Source organism: Ciona intestinalis, chromosome 8, assembly GCF_000224145.3.
Source record: "Ciona intestinalis chromosome 8, KH, whole genome shotgun sequence".
NCBI lineage: Eukaryota > Metazoa > Chordata > Ascidiacea > Phlebobranchia > Cionidae > Ciona > Ciona intestinalis.
In genome coordinates this window covers 2,691,887-2,710,545 of record NC_020173.2, presented here as the reverse complement: position 1 = coordinate 2,710,545, position 18,659 = coordinate 2,691,887, and the positions used below count along the sequence as shown (strand labels likewise).

Genomic DNA, 18,659 nt, shown 5'->3' with positions numbered 1-18,659 from the left:
CATTCGGCAGTGCGCATAAGGTGTGAATTCGTCGTATAACATGTGTAACAGGATATACACGTGTAACTTGTACCAAAGTAAACAGACAACCAATATTAGGTGACTAGTTTGTATTTACAACGGCGCCATAGTGGGAGTCTTTAAGTTGTTCTTTCCTGTATAATGTTTCTATGGCCCGCGTGGAATTGACGGGTTTAGTTTCGGCTGTTTGGGAAATCTCACCGAATACACAAGAATGTTTCGCGTAGGGGTTTCGCTTCTGTTTAGCAAAGCTGATATGAGTAACATAAGTCGTGATCTAAATAGACAGTGCGGAATAAGTTCGTGAAAACAATCACAACAACGATTTCTGATGCGAACGACAGATTTTTTTAGACTGGGTATTTTTGGCTTATATTGTTTCAACGGGCAGGAAAGGCAATGCTTGAACTTGACATCGGGCTCATGACCTTTTACAAGGTAACACACAAGTGTTTCCGAGTGAAAAATTTCACTGGGGCAACACTGGAAAAAAGTTTGGCACAGCTGTAAAAATTTTAGTTAAATCGAAAATATTTTAACCGTGCAACCTCGATACCAATGACAAGTAGTGACGTGTCAAATGACAGAACAACCTATTCTCCATAACCGCAAGTTCATCGTAAGGTCTTGTGGGTACAGACCACCCGTACCCTCACCCAAAGAACCCAGGCACGCAACCAATGTCACTAAACTCGTAAACAGGACACGTGAAATATTTTAAGCAGGAGACGCCGCGAATATTTTACGAAATTTTGAAACTTTTGCCCTGGTTTGCGACAAAAAAGGGGGACGGGGGGAATTATGCTAAACGACGTGTATTTGGGAAAATACTTCGCGTAAACTGATATGCTTTAGCGTTCGTAACGTTTTGATCTTCTATAATTCACGCTTCGGTTGTAAGACATAGTTTATAGCGTCGTAAATATGTTTATTGTATTGTTGTGGGCGGGATTGAATTTTTTTAACAGGTCGTAAAATTTGGCATTAAAGGTATTATATTGTCTCTCTCGAGATGGCACGCTTATGTATTTTGCATGTACGACAGGTTAAACCTGAATTATATACTGATTAAATTGAAATGTTCATGAAACAACTACCATTCACGATTTTTTTTACTTGTCACCAACTGTTAGGTACGTATAAAGATAAATAGACAAGACAAATGGAAACAATTACAAGTACGTATTAATAGCATCGAAATAGTCGATGCTATTTATTTCCAGCTGCATTTTGGCAGCTTTTACGTCACTAACTCTACTATGACGTCACGCTAACTTAAGTTTACGTTTCCGCAGCGAAAACTTTCGCTTTGATGCCGCATCACGCAAGGCTAATCACGCATAACGCAGTGCCGGGTTTTGAGTTAGCAGTACAGCCTGCCAGGCACGTTTGCCTCCAACACCGCCACACCTGCATTGAGTAGAGAATGCTTGAAGCACATCTTAAGCGCTTTTGACATAATAACCCCCTTTCGTGACAAAAAAATGCATTTTAGCTCTATTTTTTTTGTATAGTAGTTTAGGGTAAGGTGGGACACCTTTAGCACATAGTATCAAAATTCTGACCGTGCCTTTAACAATTAACAACGGTCTATGGGAGTCGTGGGGATACGGTTTTATCATTCTTTGAATGTTTTTTGTTTAGTACAAAACGAAACGAAAAATAGAATGAAAAGGTGTCCCATCTTCCTCCACCTTATTATATATATATATATATATAATATATTTGTCGGAGGTTTTTGTCAAAGACCTGGGTTTGTGCCTCATTTGGCTCAATACCCCTGCTTTTGTATATTGGTCTTTTGCAGGAAGTTGGCCAAATTGTTGTTTTTTCAGGTACCCTGGCTAATCGCACCACAGTCCCTCACCTATGTATAATAGCTAAGTCTTATCGTGTGTGTATTTGGTATAATTCCCAATTAGAACACACAGGTAGAAAAATACATTAGAATATCTTTGATTAGACTAGCAAGATAGGCACCTAATTTCCTATGTTAGTACAACTGGTTTTATAAAATTATAAAAATTTCCTGCTATAATCGGTTAGAGCAAGGAACGGTGATTATAAACTTGAGCCAAATTCGCTAAAAGCAAATTGGACGTCGCCTTATCGTTGAACTAAGTCTTGGCAGAGGCCTGTATTGTGTATGGTCACCCTGGTACAATAGATCCGAACCAATGTGTGTTGACTTTGCAGCGCGTCTAATCGCCAATAGCGATAACGTAATGAGATCCGACTGCGGCTCTAATTAGCGCGGACACGGGCGAGAGATATTGCCTTTTTCCTACATTTCGTGCCCCACTCCGTAAAAGCGTTTGCGCTTTTCTATCACTATACAGTCGAATAAGTGAAACGTGAGCGCGGTTGCTTGTTATGACTTTCTGCTTATAATTACTACTTTAATGATTTCGAAATTAGCTCCTTTGCCAGGAGAAGCAAGATAATTGCGTGAGATTTAAGTGTACGTCTGGTTTCCAGTATTACACGTATGTATCCTATCTTGCAGAATATTTTAAGGAAGTATTTTAAAGTACAAGTGTTCGGACAAGACAGAAAGTATCAAAAATCAAAGTGTTGCGGATATTGACGGAAATGAAAAGACACCATCTGTTATGGAGTCTTCTTGCTATACTTTCCCATGCAGGTAAGCCTATTATACGATGGGATGTGGTTATAAAGTGGATAAAGTAAAACGTAAAGGGATTTTGTTTTAGGACATGTCGTGTTTTGATGCAATTAGCCGCCAAATTGGCTTAGACTGTTGTTTTGATTGAAATGTATTCGATCCTGTAGAGATTTTACGAAAATAACAAATCAATATTAAAATCCCGGGGCCGCACCCTAGAAAATAAGATTTGTGGTTTGGATTGAAAGTTAGTGTAATTACGTTTTGATAAACGCGTCTCATGTTAATGCATTAAGTATATGGCGTTTCAAGTTGCCTGTTTAGCTTGTACTAGCACTTGAGGACTGGAATTTATGGTGTCTATCGTCACGCATTGATCAAAAAGTACCAGTAGTATTGGGCGCAGTTGGTTTGGAAATTGGGCGTAAAACGAACTCTTTATGTTTGTAATAGGAATCATTGTAAACCACACAATACGCATTGTGTGTAATATTCCCATATCCGCGCCACGAAGCCTCTTTCTGTGATCCGATTTAAACAGAAGTCGCACCGCGTGTTCGACCCTAATCCAGCGACCTCTAATCTAGAATCTGCTCATTGTTTATCCCAGCACCGTCTCTTATGACGTAACAATCACGTTGCAGGTGCTAGTCGAGATGGAGACGCACTTGTTTACATCACAATAGCGCGTATTGCGTCGTCATAAGTGGTAAGACCGATTCGCGGCGCCAAACAGCCAAACACCTTACAATAAATTTAATTTAGAACTTTCTTCCGTTCGGATGTTTATTATTACGCACCAATTAAAACAAAACATATTTATTACGTAATAATTTCACAACACGGCCTTTCAACAAAGGGAAACCCCCTCATTAAGCCGTAAACTTGTACGTGGCAAGGTTCGATCTTTTGTCAAAGGTTTGATTACTTGATACCAGATACAGTGGCCACTAATACGTTTCCGTTGCTGATAGCGTTAAACTGGGCAGCAGGATGGTCACTAATTCTCTGACCAGCCGGCTTCAAACGCCCACTGCTAGCACGTTTCAAGTTACTTAGGCTTGACTGTGATCAAAGCATGCCATGGGGTTGCTGGGGCTTCAGATGTCCGAAAGATCCCTCTTAAAGCTAATAGAGGGTTAAGTAGGGGGTGGTGGGGTAAATTCACCGCACACACAAACACCCCACACCCGTATAAGTATAAAGCACCGAGCATTACAATGTTATGTGTTAGGTCTGCACCATTACCCACACTCCCATCTTAATCGTGTTTACGAATTCCGGTAATTTTCGCCAAATTTTCGGGTTAAAACAGTTTGCCACGCATATGCTTCATGTTTGTTGCGCACACAATATGCATTGTTTCGCCATAAGCGAAGACAATGCTTAGCGCTTCACACATAATCCATGGAAACCAATGCATACGTCATAGTGTATTTACAATTACACGGTCAGATGATTTTGGGTTTCGCGCGTTTAGCGTCTAAATTTGACCGGAAGTTTCCTTGTTGATCTTAGAGGTCAAGAGAAGCGCGGTTGTGACGACACAATGCAAGTGTTTATTTGTTTCCCGCCATTATCACGTAACAAACAGAGACCGATGGCTTGTAGTGTTACGTTGCACGAGAACGCGATTCGCAGTGAAACGCCGAGATAAGACTGGGAAGTGGTCGCTTTTACCAAGTCCATGCTTTCCAGGGCAGCCAATTTGTGTCACTCAAATCTTAGAAGCACGTTTACACAGTTTACAAAACATAGGTTTTTAAACCGGGTTTGACAAATGGCTACTTTTACCCCACATTTATCATTATGTTGTAGTTTATTGTGTTCGACAAACTCTTGGGAATTGATAAACGTTTCGGGTGAAACGAATCACTGATGCAGCAGTTGTTAAGCTTACTTTAGCAGAAAAGCCTTTCTATTCCTTGCAAATAATCAGTAAACTTTTCCAAGGAAATTAAATTTCGTCTCATTAACAAAAGTTCACCACTGTGACACATAATCTATGTTTGTTTTGTCCACAATATCCATTGTTCTAATCCGATTCATGCGTCATAAACGTGTCTGTGTTAGATAATTAAATCTTCTCCAAGCGCGAACTGCGCTAATTAGCGTTGCAGAGAAGCGTATCTCCTTCGAAACTCGCTCTTCGGTTAAATAATTGTTTAAAATCTGTCAAAAACTGTGTGTCTGTTACTGATTTTCTGCATGAAAGTTGTCAATGCGCCGAAGAAGTCAGGCGCCTATGCAGCATTTTATTGACTGTGTATGTTATTTAGAGGCATGTATTATTTGCCACAGAAAATACCAGGTTTGCTTTGGCCAAAATAATTACTGGATAACAGTCATGGAATACTGTCTGTTCCCTATTTGGTACATGCTTCGCCCACTATACGATATGTACAGCTAGTATATGGCGCTCGTAAATCGGGTAGTGCTGCAGGATTTGCACAATTTGCAGCACTGTGATTCTAACCAAAGGACAGTGCACGAAATCGAGTAATCCGATTCGTATTTGCCACCCAATAGCTTATACAACCGCAGGACTTGAACCCTTGGTTAGCAGCGTCAAGGCCCACAGGCGTCTTATAAATTCGCCACATCGAGTTTGCAGCCTCAGAGTTGGTTTATTTTGGAAACAAAAAACGATATCAAGTTTTGAGTATATATGACTCCGTAACGCCTAAAGCACCCTATGTTCGTTACGGTTTTTAATTCGTTCAAGTTTAAATGATAATAATACGCCAGGTAATGTATATTTCCGCGCATTATACTGAAGATTATGATCGGTTAAAGTCTGGTTGTATTATCTATATATTACTATTGAAGTTACTGTTATTACCATTGAAGGGATTGAAAAGTGAGCACCCAATATCCGTTCACTTCAATTACAGTGTCGGGTTACATTCTAATTTGGCCGATTTACTGAAAAGGTGGCAATTCAATATTTTGAGACCAGTTTTTTAGGAACCATTTCACGTTTAATCTGTGCATTTGATAAATATTTTGACGATCGCACATTTTTGGCGAGTTTATACCAATAATAGTCACTGACCAATGCCTAGGGGCTTGACTTTATCTGGACCATGACAACAACACATCGCGCGTGTTTGTATGTAGTTTGCACAGGCATACTGACTTCCCTTAGCTTCGTTCTCGGGTCCAATCCCCGACTAATACAATAAATGCAACCGCTCGTAGCGAACTAATACCAGATTAGACCATTTTCACTGCGTCCCAGTAGAGGATGCATTATGTGTGTTCAGCAGACATAGGGACACTCCTAAGCGCGCCCTCATTTCTAATGGCGTCGATTTAATCCAAGCTTGACCGATATTTCCTCTGTTGATCTCACGCCGACAACAACGACCATAAGTGACTTGAATGAATGCAATGAAAAGACGCATTGAATCGATTAGATTAACATTAGAAACAAGGCTTCTTTTTCAGAATAATACATTACATAAAATGCTTTGTTTTATTTCCGTGAATAATACATTACATGAAATGCTTTGAAATACGGAGCGATGATGGCCCGATTAAGTTTTTCGGTAAACTATAATTTAAACTTGGGCTATTTACTGAAATATGAGTTAGATGTCACCGTAAAGTACATATGGATTTTTGTAGCGCAAATAATTGGCGCCTTTGGCTTTAGCCCGTTGTGTCAACCCTTTAGTAATGTAGTGGTATGCTTAAAAGATTCACAAAGTTGAAAGGAAGCGAAATGGTTGAGTATAAGGTGTTGACTGGCAAGCAAACCGTCCTCGCTTAAGATTGGAACTTACCGCTAACATTTACTACTTTTGCTGGTCCAATAATACCCAGGAATTCCCATCATGTCACGCTATTGCGTCTCTCACACTGCTGGTACAGTTAATACAAGTTGTTGGGGAATAGTTACTAAATATTTAATGATTTATACGCGGCATATCGTTGCCTCTCTGGTGAACTTTACACGGTTCGTGGTTTTGCAAATCCTTAAATTGCCATCCGTTTTTGCCTGGCTTAACTTCATTCATCGTAGCTAAAACTGCGCACACACTGAAAAGAAAATGCGCGAGTATGAATGAAAATATCGGATTATAATGTAAATACATAGTACAGGTCCGTGCACAAACGCTGTAGTTCCCAAAGTTTTACATATTTTTACACACATAAATACTGCATGAGTTTTATTCGTCTCTGGTTAATTTTTGGTTAATATTAACTAAAATACAGCAATTAATGGCAAACCGTTTTGCTATTTTATTAACTTAGAACAAAGCTTAACAAAAGTCAGTAACCTTCACACTTGGTGTAAGGTCGCGTTTGAGACAAGATTTATTTAAAAGTGTGAACAAATTTACGACCTCGGTCTGAATCTATGAATACGACTTCGTTCCCACACGTCAGATGTCCCCGATTAATGTTGTGTATTTAAGTGAGTATCTTTGCTCAGGAAAATCTAGCCGTACCGCAGTAGGTACCAGCTTTAGAAAGCATATTAATCAAAGAAACCCAAGCGCGGCTTGCGTCATTTATTAGCATAATGTCCCGGGCAAACAATAAGACCATGTTTCGGTTGTAGTTTTATACGCATTAATGGTAACGTTTCCGTAGTAATGGAAAAACACACCCTGATTCCTTATGTACTTTACGTATATGTTTTCACAGCAGATCTTTCAAAAAAATTTCATGTAATTTCATTTTTTCAGGCATTCTTATTTTTGCTACGGGCCCTACGTCATCATCTGACGTCACTCCAACAGACACGAGGTAGGAAACAATTAACAAATGCCATTATAATAAAAACAATTATTTTTCGTATCCCGCGGGGAACCCATAAGATGTTTACTTATATGACGTAATAATTAGAACGCTTTACGTGCCTCGATGACGCCACAATTACGTTTTCTGATGGTATCTCATCGCCCATCGGTGTCGTTAATTAATCAATTAACGAAATTTACCTTAATTGTGTATCGTGGTTCATTGTTTGGTAACGACGCCAATTGTTTATCATTTGTTTGGTAACGACCTAAATTGTTTATGGCAAAAATAGTTATAGTGACGTTTTAACACTTGGCAAATTTAAAAAAAAAAGTTTAATAAACTTTGTTGCTTTTCAGTAATGACGAAACAGGAAACCAAGATGGCGGCGACACGGGTGAGTGATTTTGAGTGCATCACGTGACAGCAGACGGCTATACGATTAATATTCACCCTGGCCAGTTGTTTAAACAAAGTTATCGTTGATGGACATAGAGTTCGGGTTTTCGCTTTAATTGAACCCGCAGATGGTTTGTTAGACCCCTGTAACACCAACCAAATGGCACATATCGGGTCGCATAGACCGAAATCGATAATGGTGTAAATGTTTCTGATAAGAGAATAGCAGTTATATTCTCTTTGTGCTGCTGTCGTATTGATAAAACGTTTGACCCTATACAAACATAAGAACCTTTTGGGGGCATATACGCTCATAGCTTCAATAGCCAATAACAAAGGAGGTTTAGAATATTATGAGAGCAGCTTTGCTGGTACTTGAATAGACCAAAAGAGCGCGCTGTCTTATTCTATTATATTAGCAATTCTTAGTCATAGTTACCTGCGTAACGTCTTGGTGTGGGAGTTTTACGTTAAGAATGCTTGACCAACATTTCCGCCGCCTTGGAGTAGGGTTCCGTATCAAAACAGTGTCTCGTATCCATTGTGAGTCCCCTAACGTTCAGCTCTCGTAAATATTTTAGCGACAAGGACACCCACATTTTGTGGTACAACGATAACACTCGACTCGTTAAACCGTATTGTAAATTCACTCCCACGTGCAATCAAAACATTTGAAATAACGATATTATATTATTCGTAAACTACCGCTATTATCTGACAACAATCCATCAAGGTTTGTTAAGAAATAATGAAATATGTGACGTACAATTACAAAGTTTACATATAAACCATTTCGTTTAACTAGTGTAGTCATTACACAAAAAGGCGCAATGCGATTATGCATGTTTAACAAACGTTCATATCATGCAGTGCTCAAACAGCTACGTTGAAAATACCGTCCCTAAAGTTATTGTACCCTTGATACTGTTTCAAAACTTTGTGTCGTTGACACAAGCCCTTTATTAAAGATCTAATCATTCGATCTTATGTTTGCAGAAGAACGAGACCCTTTCCTCCGTATTATTGGGAAGATGAATGACTTGAAGTTGGTGTCTGACGGTGAAGCAAAGTTCCGTTGTCGAGTGGACGCATGGCCTAATGATAATATCAAGTACACATGGTTAGTAATTAATTCTGGTTTATAGTGGTGTTCTATTTTACTTTTGTAGCTGTATATGTAAACTGAATTAGTCAATGAGACATGGTTAAGTAGGTAGGCTACACAATTTAGGCTCAGGGTTAGAAGAGTTGCTGTTGTGCTTCCAATGGATAGAGTAACAATTATAAGATCAAAAGTATTAAGTTCTTTTTGTTTGCTTCTATTAATAACTCATTTTACTCAACGTTTATATGTTTGGTATTACATTGCCTTAAGCATGACATTCTTGCCAACACAAGCCAAAGAAAAACACCTGAGTCTACTTAAGTAGCTTTTAAGTAAAATAATTACCACCAAGCCTATAAATCTGAAACCATTAAAATCCTGTCTTTAATTTCTATGTTGCGTAAACTCTACATTCCCTACCAACTAATAGCAGAGTGAACAGACACCCATACCTTTTCTGTAATTACAGCCTAATTACACGGAAACAGTCTTTTCCTTCCTACCATTCACTAAGTCACGTTTGAGATAATTACATGGTAATATTCTTTGTTGTGGTCAATACAAAGTCATAGCCACCACAAAGTAACCTAAGCCGCAACCACACTTACGTATGTAACTTAGTTTGCAATTAAAACAAATAATCTTTTATAAAAATACAATGAAAATGAGGAAGGCTATTTCTCCTTACCAAACCTGAGTATTATTGTCAGTTACTTCTCAATTGAATTCCGGAACACCGCTTACAATAACAAAAAATAGTTTAAATTTTTAAAAGTTTAGGAGAATGTTAAAGCAATGTAAAAATTGCTGCAATGTAATTCCAACACTTAATTATAAGGGTTAAACTAAACTATCTGTTAAATTGTAAAGTCATTGCACATTTATACTATGTTTATATATACATATACTATATTCAACTTGCTTAAAAAAAGTAAGATAAGAACTTTACCTATTCCAATTTTTAATTTTTCTACTAATTTTTATTACTTAGTCATATAACTAAACCCAAAAATCTAATCAGTAAACTACTTTTACTTAGGTACAAGGACAACTACCCCATTGACTTTGTTTTGGAAGGATCTCGTATCTCAGTGTCCAACAAACCAACTGGTTCCCGCCTTCGAATTCGAAACCTTCTGTCTACCGATTCTGGCACTTACATGTGTGAGGCGTCAAACAGAGAACGAAGTGCTTCAACAAGTGCAAAGCTCACTGTATCTTTCAGTAAGTTGTATTCAAATATACAAAGAACTCACAGGTGCAATTTTAAAAACCACCAGAACCCCATTTTGATATCTATAGATATATTTTAAGTTTACTGGAATGTAGTTTCTGTAGTTGAATTTTTACTTCACCCCCAGAACTCAGTTTTAATTGCTCAATTTTAAATTTTATCTGTAGCCTCCAACCATGCCAGAAAAACATTACGTAATATAAATCATATATCTTTTGTGTAATATTTTTTTAACACGTAAGTCTGATAAAACAGAAGATGTCTTTTAACTTTCATAAGTGGTGATAGTTTTTCTCATACCCTTAGCCAAGTTTACATATGGTCTGTATGTGAAGCGTGCCTAAGTATGTGACGAGCTGTCACAACCTGTCAAGATGAAGAAGTCAACTTGACTTCAATGACATTTTAAGCTTAGCTAAGAATAATATAGGCCGAGAAAGATAACTCATTTTTTATCTTAATGGTAAAATAGTGTTACTAGCTTGATTGTAAAATATATTTTTGATTAATTTAAAAGCAATACACAATTAAAAAACATATTAATACCTAAAAAAATTATATGCATATTACAATTGGGAAAAAACACATTGAAATGACCCAAAAATTGTAAAAGTAAACTTATGTATTCATTATTTGGTAGCAGAGTTTTTTTAGGTTCTTATTCTCTCTTATCTTTTACCATTGAGTTTAGAGGTACACCACATAGTACTTGTACAAAGAGTCTGGTTTATTTCCATGATTGACAGCTGTAATCCTGATAGTAAGATCAGACTGTCACTGTGATGATAAATGAGATCCGACAGCAATACATTACCCAGCAACTACGTAAAATTTCCTAAATTTTTAATATAACCTCAACAATTCTAACAACAATCTTTTTATTTTAGGACTTCCGCCAGATGATGGACACAAAACGTAAGTGTTTAAATTTAGATTAACCGTACTTTAAATTGTAAAATGTGTATAAAATGGAAAAACTTTTACAATTTCTAAATTCGCGTCTAAACCATACGAGAGTAAAATCAAGGACATTCGTACAAATTAAATTTGTACTTGTAAAATATTGCCATTATATTTGCTATACTTAGTTTATTTAGCTGTATATACATTGCCTATACTTAGGATACCCTTGATACTTACATTATATGTTTTATTGGACCAATACTTGTCACTCTGCACAAACTTAGGTCAATTCTTTATGTGTTAACAAATATTTTGCAAGCTACCATATAATAATGTAGCATTTTACTTCTAATTTGTGTTTGTGTAACTTTACCAAACTACAATTGCATGTAGGTTTTACTATTTTGGTTTTTATTTTGGCAAATTTGTTTTTACCCAATATAAAATACTTTTCCAAAATAAAGTAACATTGCATTTTAATTGGGCTGCTTAATCATTTTTTTAGACATAATATTTACATTTTATATTCATGTTACATTTGTTTTACAGAAAAATCCCCAGTGGCAAATGTGAACAATACGCAGGGCAGGCTTGCAGATCTCTAATGAATGGAAAGAGTATTTATGTTGATCCGTTTATGACGCAAGAGAAAATGGAGCAAGAGATTAATGGAGCTCTGCAACATATAAGTATGTTTATAACATCTTGATGTACTTTTTAGTTCAAGTTCTGTTTGAATAGTGTGAATGGTAAATATACAACAGACTATTAGAAAGCATTTTATCTGTATCGCCTATTTTAATTATCTCTAATGTATTTTTGCATAGGATTTCAAACACTGTCAGTTTGGATATTAATAATATAACAAATAACCTTATGTTTTCACTCATCATGTTTATTCTCTTAAACCTACATTAATTGTTTTCAATTTTCTTTATTAGTAACATTCAATATTTTGCAGCTAACAGTGAATATGTGTCGGACAAATGCAAGAGATATGCCTTTCCTGCCTTTTGTTCATTCGTGTATGCACCTTGTGAACTCCATTTCGATCCATTAAGTGGGAAGAAGAAAGCTACTCCTGTAAAACTGTGCAGAGAAGATTGTGAACTAATGAAATATGACATCTGTAGAAAAGAGTTCCTTAACAGTGCAGATGACAAGTTTCTTGAGGTAAAAAATCTAAAAAAAATATTTGGGGACCCATTTTTGGGACCCATATTACGGCCTAACTCTAAACTACAAGTAGTTATCCAAAAGTTAATATTCCTTTATGTCAACAGGATATTTTCTTGTATGCAAACTGCAGTTATCTCCCCCCTACCACATCTCATGGAACAAAATGCACCAAAGTTGGCCTTCCTGCCACCACAAACAAAGCTCATATTTGTTACAATGAAACAGGGACAAGTTATAGGGGAACTGCAAGGTTTACACAAGGTGGCCAGATATGTAAAGCGTGGCCTGTTCCAATGATTGCACAGGTAAGCCATGTAACTTATATAAGATTACAGGCAATAATACTACCCAGTAGTCACTATTGCGTTGTCCAAATTGTTAACCATACCAAAATCAATTACCAATAGTGTTACATACATGGTAACACGAAAGCGGGCACAAGGTGTATGAAAGTGAACACCCATGTTATATCTACCATCATTGCCCCACCATGCTAGTATAATTCAATCATTATTACATAATTATTAACTATGATGTCATTATTGCAGTACCCGGAGTTATCTGGTGGTCACAACTTCTGTCGTAACCCTGGCAACAAAATGTCGGCACCGTGGTGCTACACTGGCCAGAGGGTATCCAGGATGGAATTATGTGACCTGGATAAATGCAGTAAGTTGATATAATAATAAATTGAGTAGAAATCAGTGTTTTAAACCTTGTTGCTTATAAATGATAATGGATGGTACATTGTAATGTGTAGTGTAAGTGTAGTTTTAAATATAACTTCATTTATTGTTGTAATACGTGTTTTTGTTATGCTAAATAAAGTTAAACATTCTCCTTTTAGGAGTTTAATTAAAATGAGCTTTTTATTGTTATCTTGTATTATAACACTTTCTCTGCAATTTGTTTATTTTTAAAAATTTAATTTAGAGTAATGGGCCAACTTTGGCACCAGTCCCCTGGGAAGTGCTTACAAAAGACCTCACATATGTAGAATTCAATTGAAGGAAAGATATTATCTATAGTTATAGACCTTACTATTAAGTTAATCACCATCATATCTGAACAATATTTGTTTAGGTGTGTCAGCAAAAGGTTCGGACATGATAATCATCTTGATCCCAAGTATCGCCATTCCGTTTATCATTGGATGTATTGCAATCGCGTTTTGTATCTGTCGTAAAAAGAAAAACCAGAACAACGAAGGTTCAAAATCCAACTCGGAAGTTGCAGCAATTCAAGGAAAACCAATTAAAATGTCTCAACTTACTGTCAGAACGGTAAGGAAATGTTTAATGGTTTAACCATGTGATTTTATGTTATCAAAACAATATATAGTGTATAATGTTAAATGCTGGTTCTTAACTCTTATAAGGTTTGTTTGATGTACATATCTGAAACAGAACTGACATACACTGAATAAACTCAATCTGTATTATTTTAAGCCCAGAAAATCTGTTCTTAGATTGTAATCTCATCTTGCAATAGTTTTAGAATATCTTTATGAAAGTCTGCTTAGATATTAAATCCATGCATCCTATTTTTTTCAAAATTTTTGGGTTTTAATAAAATTGATCCCTCATCAGATGAAACTTCCCCAACTTGGAGCTTTGTCCGTTCATTTCCTTGGCGACATGGGTGATGGACAGTTTGGGAAAGTTTATAAAGCAAAAATCCTGCCTAACCCACATTACAACACTAATTCTGCTGTAAGTATTTTATTAATTTCCAACTACATCTGTGTCTGTAGTAAACTCAAAGTTTTATAGAGTTATTAGCTTTCATACATAGGACTTGCCTTCCAATACTCACACATGTTATATTCTGGCATAACATTTATTTTAAACTGTTAAGTACTGTATGTATTTACCGAAGAAGTGTTGCAAGGACTTCTACTGTACCTTGCTTGGTTTCTTATTTCTTTATTGTCATTATTGTGAACATCTCAATTCTCAAATGTCTTCTAGGAGACAAGACTTCATAGTTTATTTTAAAACGAATGATCCTTCTATAGGCTGCTGTTAAAACATTAAGAGAGAATGCTCTTCCATCTCAAGTTGATGAATTCCACAGAGAGGTTGAGGTTTACACTGAACTTCAAAACGAAAATGTAGCTTGTCTTAAAGTAAGTGGTAACAAAGCAGGTGTTTTACTAAACTTAGAAGCTGTGACATTTTTTACTAAGCAATGTTAAAACTAGAGATTACGAATCATTTCCTACAGTTTAATTGTTGAAATGAAGACCTGATTATTTATATTAGATAGTTTCTTTTGGACCAAAATCACCTTTCATAGTTTAGACCAGCGTACTTTGACAACAGTAGTAACTACAAAAAAACAAGACTAATTAGGTCTGTGTGTTTCATATGTTTCACATACTAGCCTAACAAGTCCTTATGTGCAGGCAATAGTGTTTCAACCCAATCTTCGCTGCATGGTGTTCGAATACACCGATGGTATTGACCTACACGAATACTTGGTTCTGCATTCACCTCAAGCAGACTTTGCTAAACCACCTAGCAGTGCAAGCAGTCATGCGTCATCATCTATTGAACATGCTGACTTTATAAGGATGGCAATACAAGTAAGCTTTTTCCATTTTATTCCAGTTACATTGCCCAGGCTTTTTCCCATATGAATTTTCCAATATGAATACCCGTGTTATAGAATACTTGTATTGTAATGACTGCTATGTAAGGATAAATAAGTCAGATTTATTTAATATATGATTTATACATTTGTTCCCATAGTTTAATTTGCGACTAACATTTTCTATAACCTGCGTCTTTTGTGGTTACTCTGTAATGTACCAACTTAACCTTATTCTCCTTATGTGCGTGACCTCACCCATACAGAATAAAGCGTTAATAATAATATTATATAATTAAATCTCTCATCACAGGTTGCATCAGGAATGGATTATTTGACACGAAACAATTTCATTCACCGAGATTTATCGGCTCGTAATGTCTTAGTTTGTGGAAATCTTGATCTTAAGATTTGTAACTTGGGGGTGATCAGGGATTCATATCTCTCATGTTATTATAGAAACCCACAAGGGGGTCAGATGCTTCCAATAAGGTTGGTTTTTGTGTGATTTAACATTAAGATAATATAAAGCAAAGGAGTTAATGGACATATGAATAAATCCTGCATGAAACATTTCTAATCTTTTTAAATTTGCAAATTATTTGATATTTTACTTCTATTCTTAGTAATATCAGATTTAAACTTAAATAAAAAAAACCTATTTACCTAGTTTGGATGATAAACAGAATGATTTTGATTTAGATGGATGGCCCCTGAGTCAATCCACAGTTGGCAGTTTTCTGACAAGTCTGCAGTTTGGTCGTTTGGAGTTCTTCTGTGGGAAATGTTCAGCTATGGATTGCAACCTTACTGTGGATACAGCAACCATGAGGTGAGTTCTATTGGAACTTATCGTCATGTAGATTCTAAACTAGCGGCAATCATGGCCGAAATCCCATGGTGTGCCATGCTGCAGGACTTCAATCGTATAGTATAGAATAGATTGTAAACTTTAATTTCATGCAGGTGTTGGACATGATCAGTCGTCGACAGTTGCTTACATGTCCTGACCAGTGTCCAGCCAAAGTATATTCACTCATGCATGAATGTTGGTGTGGACAACCAAACCAAAGACCTTCATTCAAGGTAAACTAATATAATTGTTATGACCAATTTTTATTAATATTTTCGCACCATTTTTTTTAAATTTAAAATTTAATTTCTTGTTATTTATAAAAATGCAACTATTCTGTTAAACCACTTTATATATCTTTTCCTCATTGTACCTTCATGCAAGAATAAACAAACCTGATCCATTCATTCATTTTATAACTTCCCAAAAGTTTCCTAAACATTACTAAACACTTATCTATTCAACAGGAACTTCTGTCGAAACTTCAGGGTTGGGAAGGCACGAGCACCACTCGAGTTACTTCACATCTTGCTCAAGGAATCCACAGACAACTAACCAATGTAATGAGAGATGGTAACGAATACACACACTTCCCACCACAAGCCAGCAGTGTGTAAGTATAACTTTGAGTGTTTTTTTTATTTTTTTTAAAATCAGTTTAAAATTTAAAAAATATTTTTAAAACCTGGTTTAAAATTTAAGCTATATAAAACATTATGATAACTTAATTAACATTGCTTTATATCTGGTACTCTGTAGTAACCCTTCTTACCTATCAATTCCTTACTTTACAGAGGAGGCAGCAGTGGAATCACCTACAGTTCAGCCATCCCCGCCCCTACACCCTCACCACCCCCACAATTTGTTGGTTCATTCCCCATGCCATGTTCATCTGCTTCAACATTCATGGCAAACCAACCAATTCCACCAAACGTTAGCCCATCCTCCCAACAATACTTCTCCTCTCCCGGAACAACAGTGTCTTACCCAAATTCCAACAACCAACAATACCATGCATACCAAGCACCACCTTACCCACAGGGAAACCAATACAATAACTACCAGCAGCACCCACCTGTGAGCCAAGCCTACCAAAGCAACCAAATGCAACAACGAAGACCACAACAGTATAGAAAGGGCCCACCATCTCACAGCAGTAGCAGTAGTTGTGCCTCATCCGGTAGGGAGCAATATCCTCCTCTTCCAAGACAACAATACAACCAAAGGCACCACAATAATGAGGATTACCAAGACGGTTATAACTACTCTCAGCAGCGCCCTCCACCACCGTTCTCTGGCCCCGGAAACCGACCACTGAGCGGCGTCATGGAGGACGTTGACGACCATGAAAGCAAAGACGAAAGCTTCTACCAAAACCAGCGACTTCTTCCACAAAACAACCAGCCACAAGACAACTTACATAACGGTACAGATTCAAACGTGACTTCACCGTCGTCAGGGCAACATCTTCTTGAAGGAGATTCGTCAGACATGTCAACTGCGAGCGTTAAAGCGACATCTTGCGACTCCGGATTACCAGTGGATGACGAAAATCACGCGGTCGATCCTAAGACTCCAATGGTGTCCCGTGGCGGACAGAGAGTGTCAATCAAAACGCCCCAACGAGTTGTCACGCCAAGGAAATTTACTTGAAATCCAACAACACAAAGATATCAAACAAAACCGAGTCGAGCGATGACGTAACAAAGAAGGGTTGTGACGTCACAGAAGGAGGATTCAAATCGATGTAGGACCACGCGAACAGAACGTGGAAAAAATCAAAAACTTTTATTGTTGCTCTTATTTTACATTTATTAACGTTACCGCTCGCTATTTCACTAATTACACGCGTCTTTAATGACGTAATCATCTATATTACGTGTTTGATACGTCATGGATATACATTCCCGTTTTAGAACTGATCTTCTGGTATTCAAACGAACGTAAGATATACGTCTTGCCGCATGGCAGACGAAACGTTACTTACATAAAAACGTTTTTACCGGAAAATTAGTTTCAAAATTATGCTATACCTGGTATAGAAACACCAGCAAGACGTACATTTCTGTTTTGTCCCTGAATTTCAGCAGTTACTTGTTTTTTTACTGCCAAGTGTGTTTGACGGTGGCGAAATTCGCTGGATAATTTATCACTGTGCAGGGTTTGTGTTAGTTCATTGCAACATACTAATCATCCTACATATATCTTTACAGAATAAAACAACTAAAACATTTATACCATGTGTTTTAACTCATATTAGCGTGGCAGAAGAGTTTATCAGTTTTAGGCAGATTATACTTATTTATAGTAGTTTTCTCGTCCCATTTGGTAGTAAACAAAGAACGTTCAAAGCATTGGAAAACCGACCTCCATAGTCCGTTGTTAGTTCAAAATACGTGTCCCGTATTCTCCTATCGTACTATATATGTTACTTGGCCCCAAACATAAGGTTTAACGGCCCAACTCTGGCCTAAATTCTCGGTCCTAAATATGTATTTATTTCATAAAACACAATCAGTGACCCGCTTCTGAAACGTTCTGGAATGGGTTGCGGAACTGTCAATCATTATTGACTGGCTTACTTATAAATTTAGAAAACCCAATCGGCTAGTACTAAAATGCCTTGAGGCAAAGGAGTTGCTAATTTACCAACTATAGCTTTTCAGTTTTTGCGCTTTCTGTAATAATAATAATCAGCGCCTACTTGACGAAAACTTAGCCAATTAAGCGCCGAAAACAAATCTACGTTTTACCCCCTGTGTTAAGTGTACTGCCAGTGTAGTTTTAGTTTTGTTGCTGTATTGAGTATGGATGTATACTATATAGTAGGGTGGGGGAAGATGGGACACCTTTAACACATATATTCCAAATAGCCTGATCGTGATTTCAAGAATTAACAACGGCCTGTGGAAGTCGTAAGGATACGGTTTCATAACTCTTTGGATGTTCTTTGTTTACTACCAAATGGAAAGAGAAAACAAAATTAATAGGTGTC

General features: G+C 37.0%; 1 protein-coding gene across 2 annotated transcripts; it reads left to right on the top strand.

Annotated features, from left to right (window-relative positions):
* The first annotated feature begins 2,506 nt into the window (after window positions 1-2,506).
* Window positions 2,507-17,899, top strand: LOC100184478 (inactive tyrosine-protein kinase transmembrane receptor ROR1). Of its 2 annotated transcripts, none has more exons than XM_002130012.3 (19): window positions 2,507-2,665; window positions 7,345-7,405; window positions 7,759-7,796; window positions 8,795-8,918; window positions 9,943-10,127; window positions 11,025-11,052; window positions 11,590-11,729; window positions 12,002-12,213; window positions 12,324-12,524; window positions 12,768-12,888; window positions 13,303-13,502; window positions 13,809-13,931; window positions 14,237-14,347; window positions 14,627-14,806; window positions 15,125-15,303; window positions 15,514-15,643; window positions 15,778-15,897; window positions 16,132-16,277; window positions 16,459-17,899. In XM_002130012.3, the coding sequence occupies exons 1-19, from the start codon at window positions 2,614-2,616 to the stop codon at window positions 17,315-17,317; spliced, it is 3,210 nt and encodes a 1,069-aa protein (XP_002130048.1). In that variant the 5' UTR covers window positions 2,507-2,613; the 3' UTR covers window positions 17,318-17,899. The 2 variants fall into 2 exon arrangements, with proteins under 2 accessions (XP_002130048.1, XP_026691193.1); XM_026835392.1 differs by lacking the exon at window positions 2,507-2,665 and adding an exon at window positions 5,902-7,070.
* The last annotated feature ends 760 nt before the right edge of the window (window positions 17,900-18,659 follow it).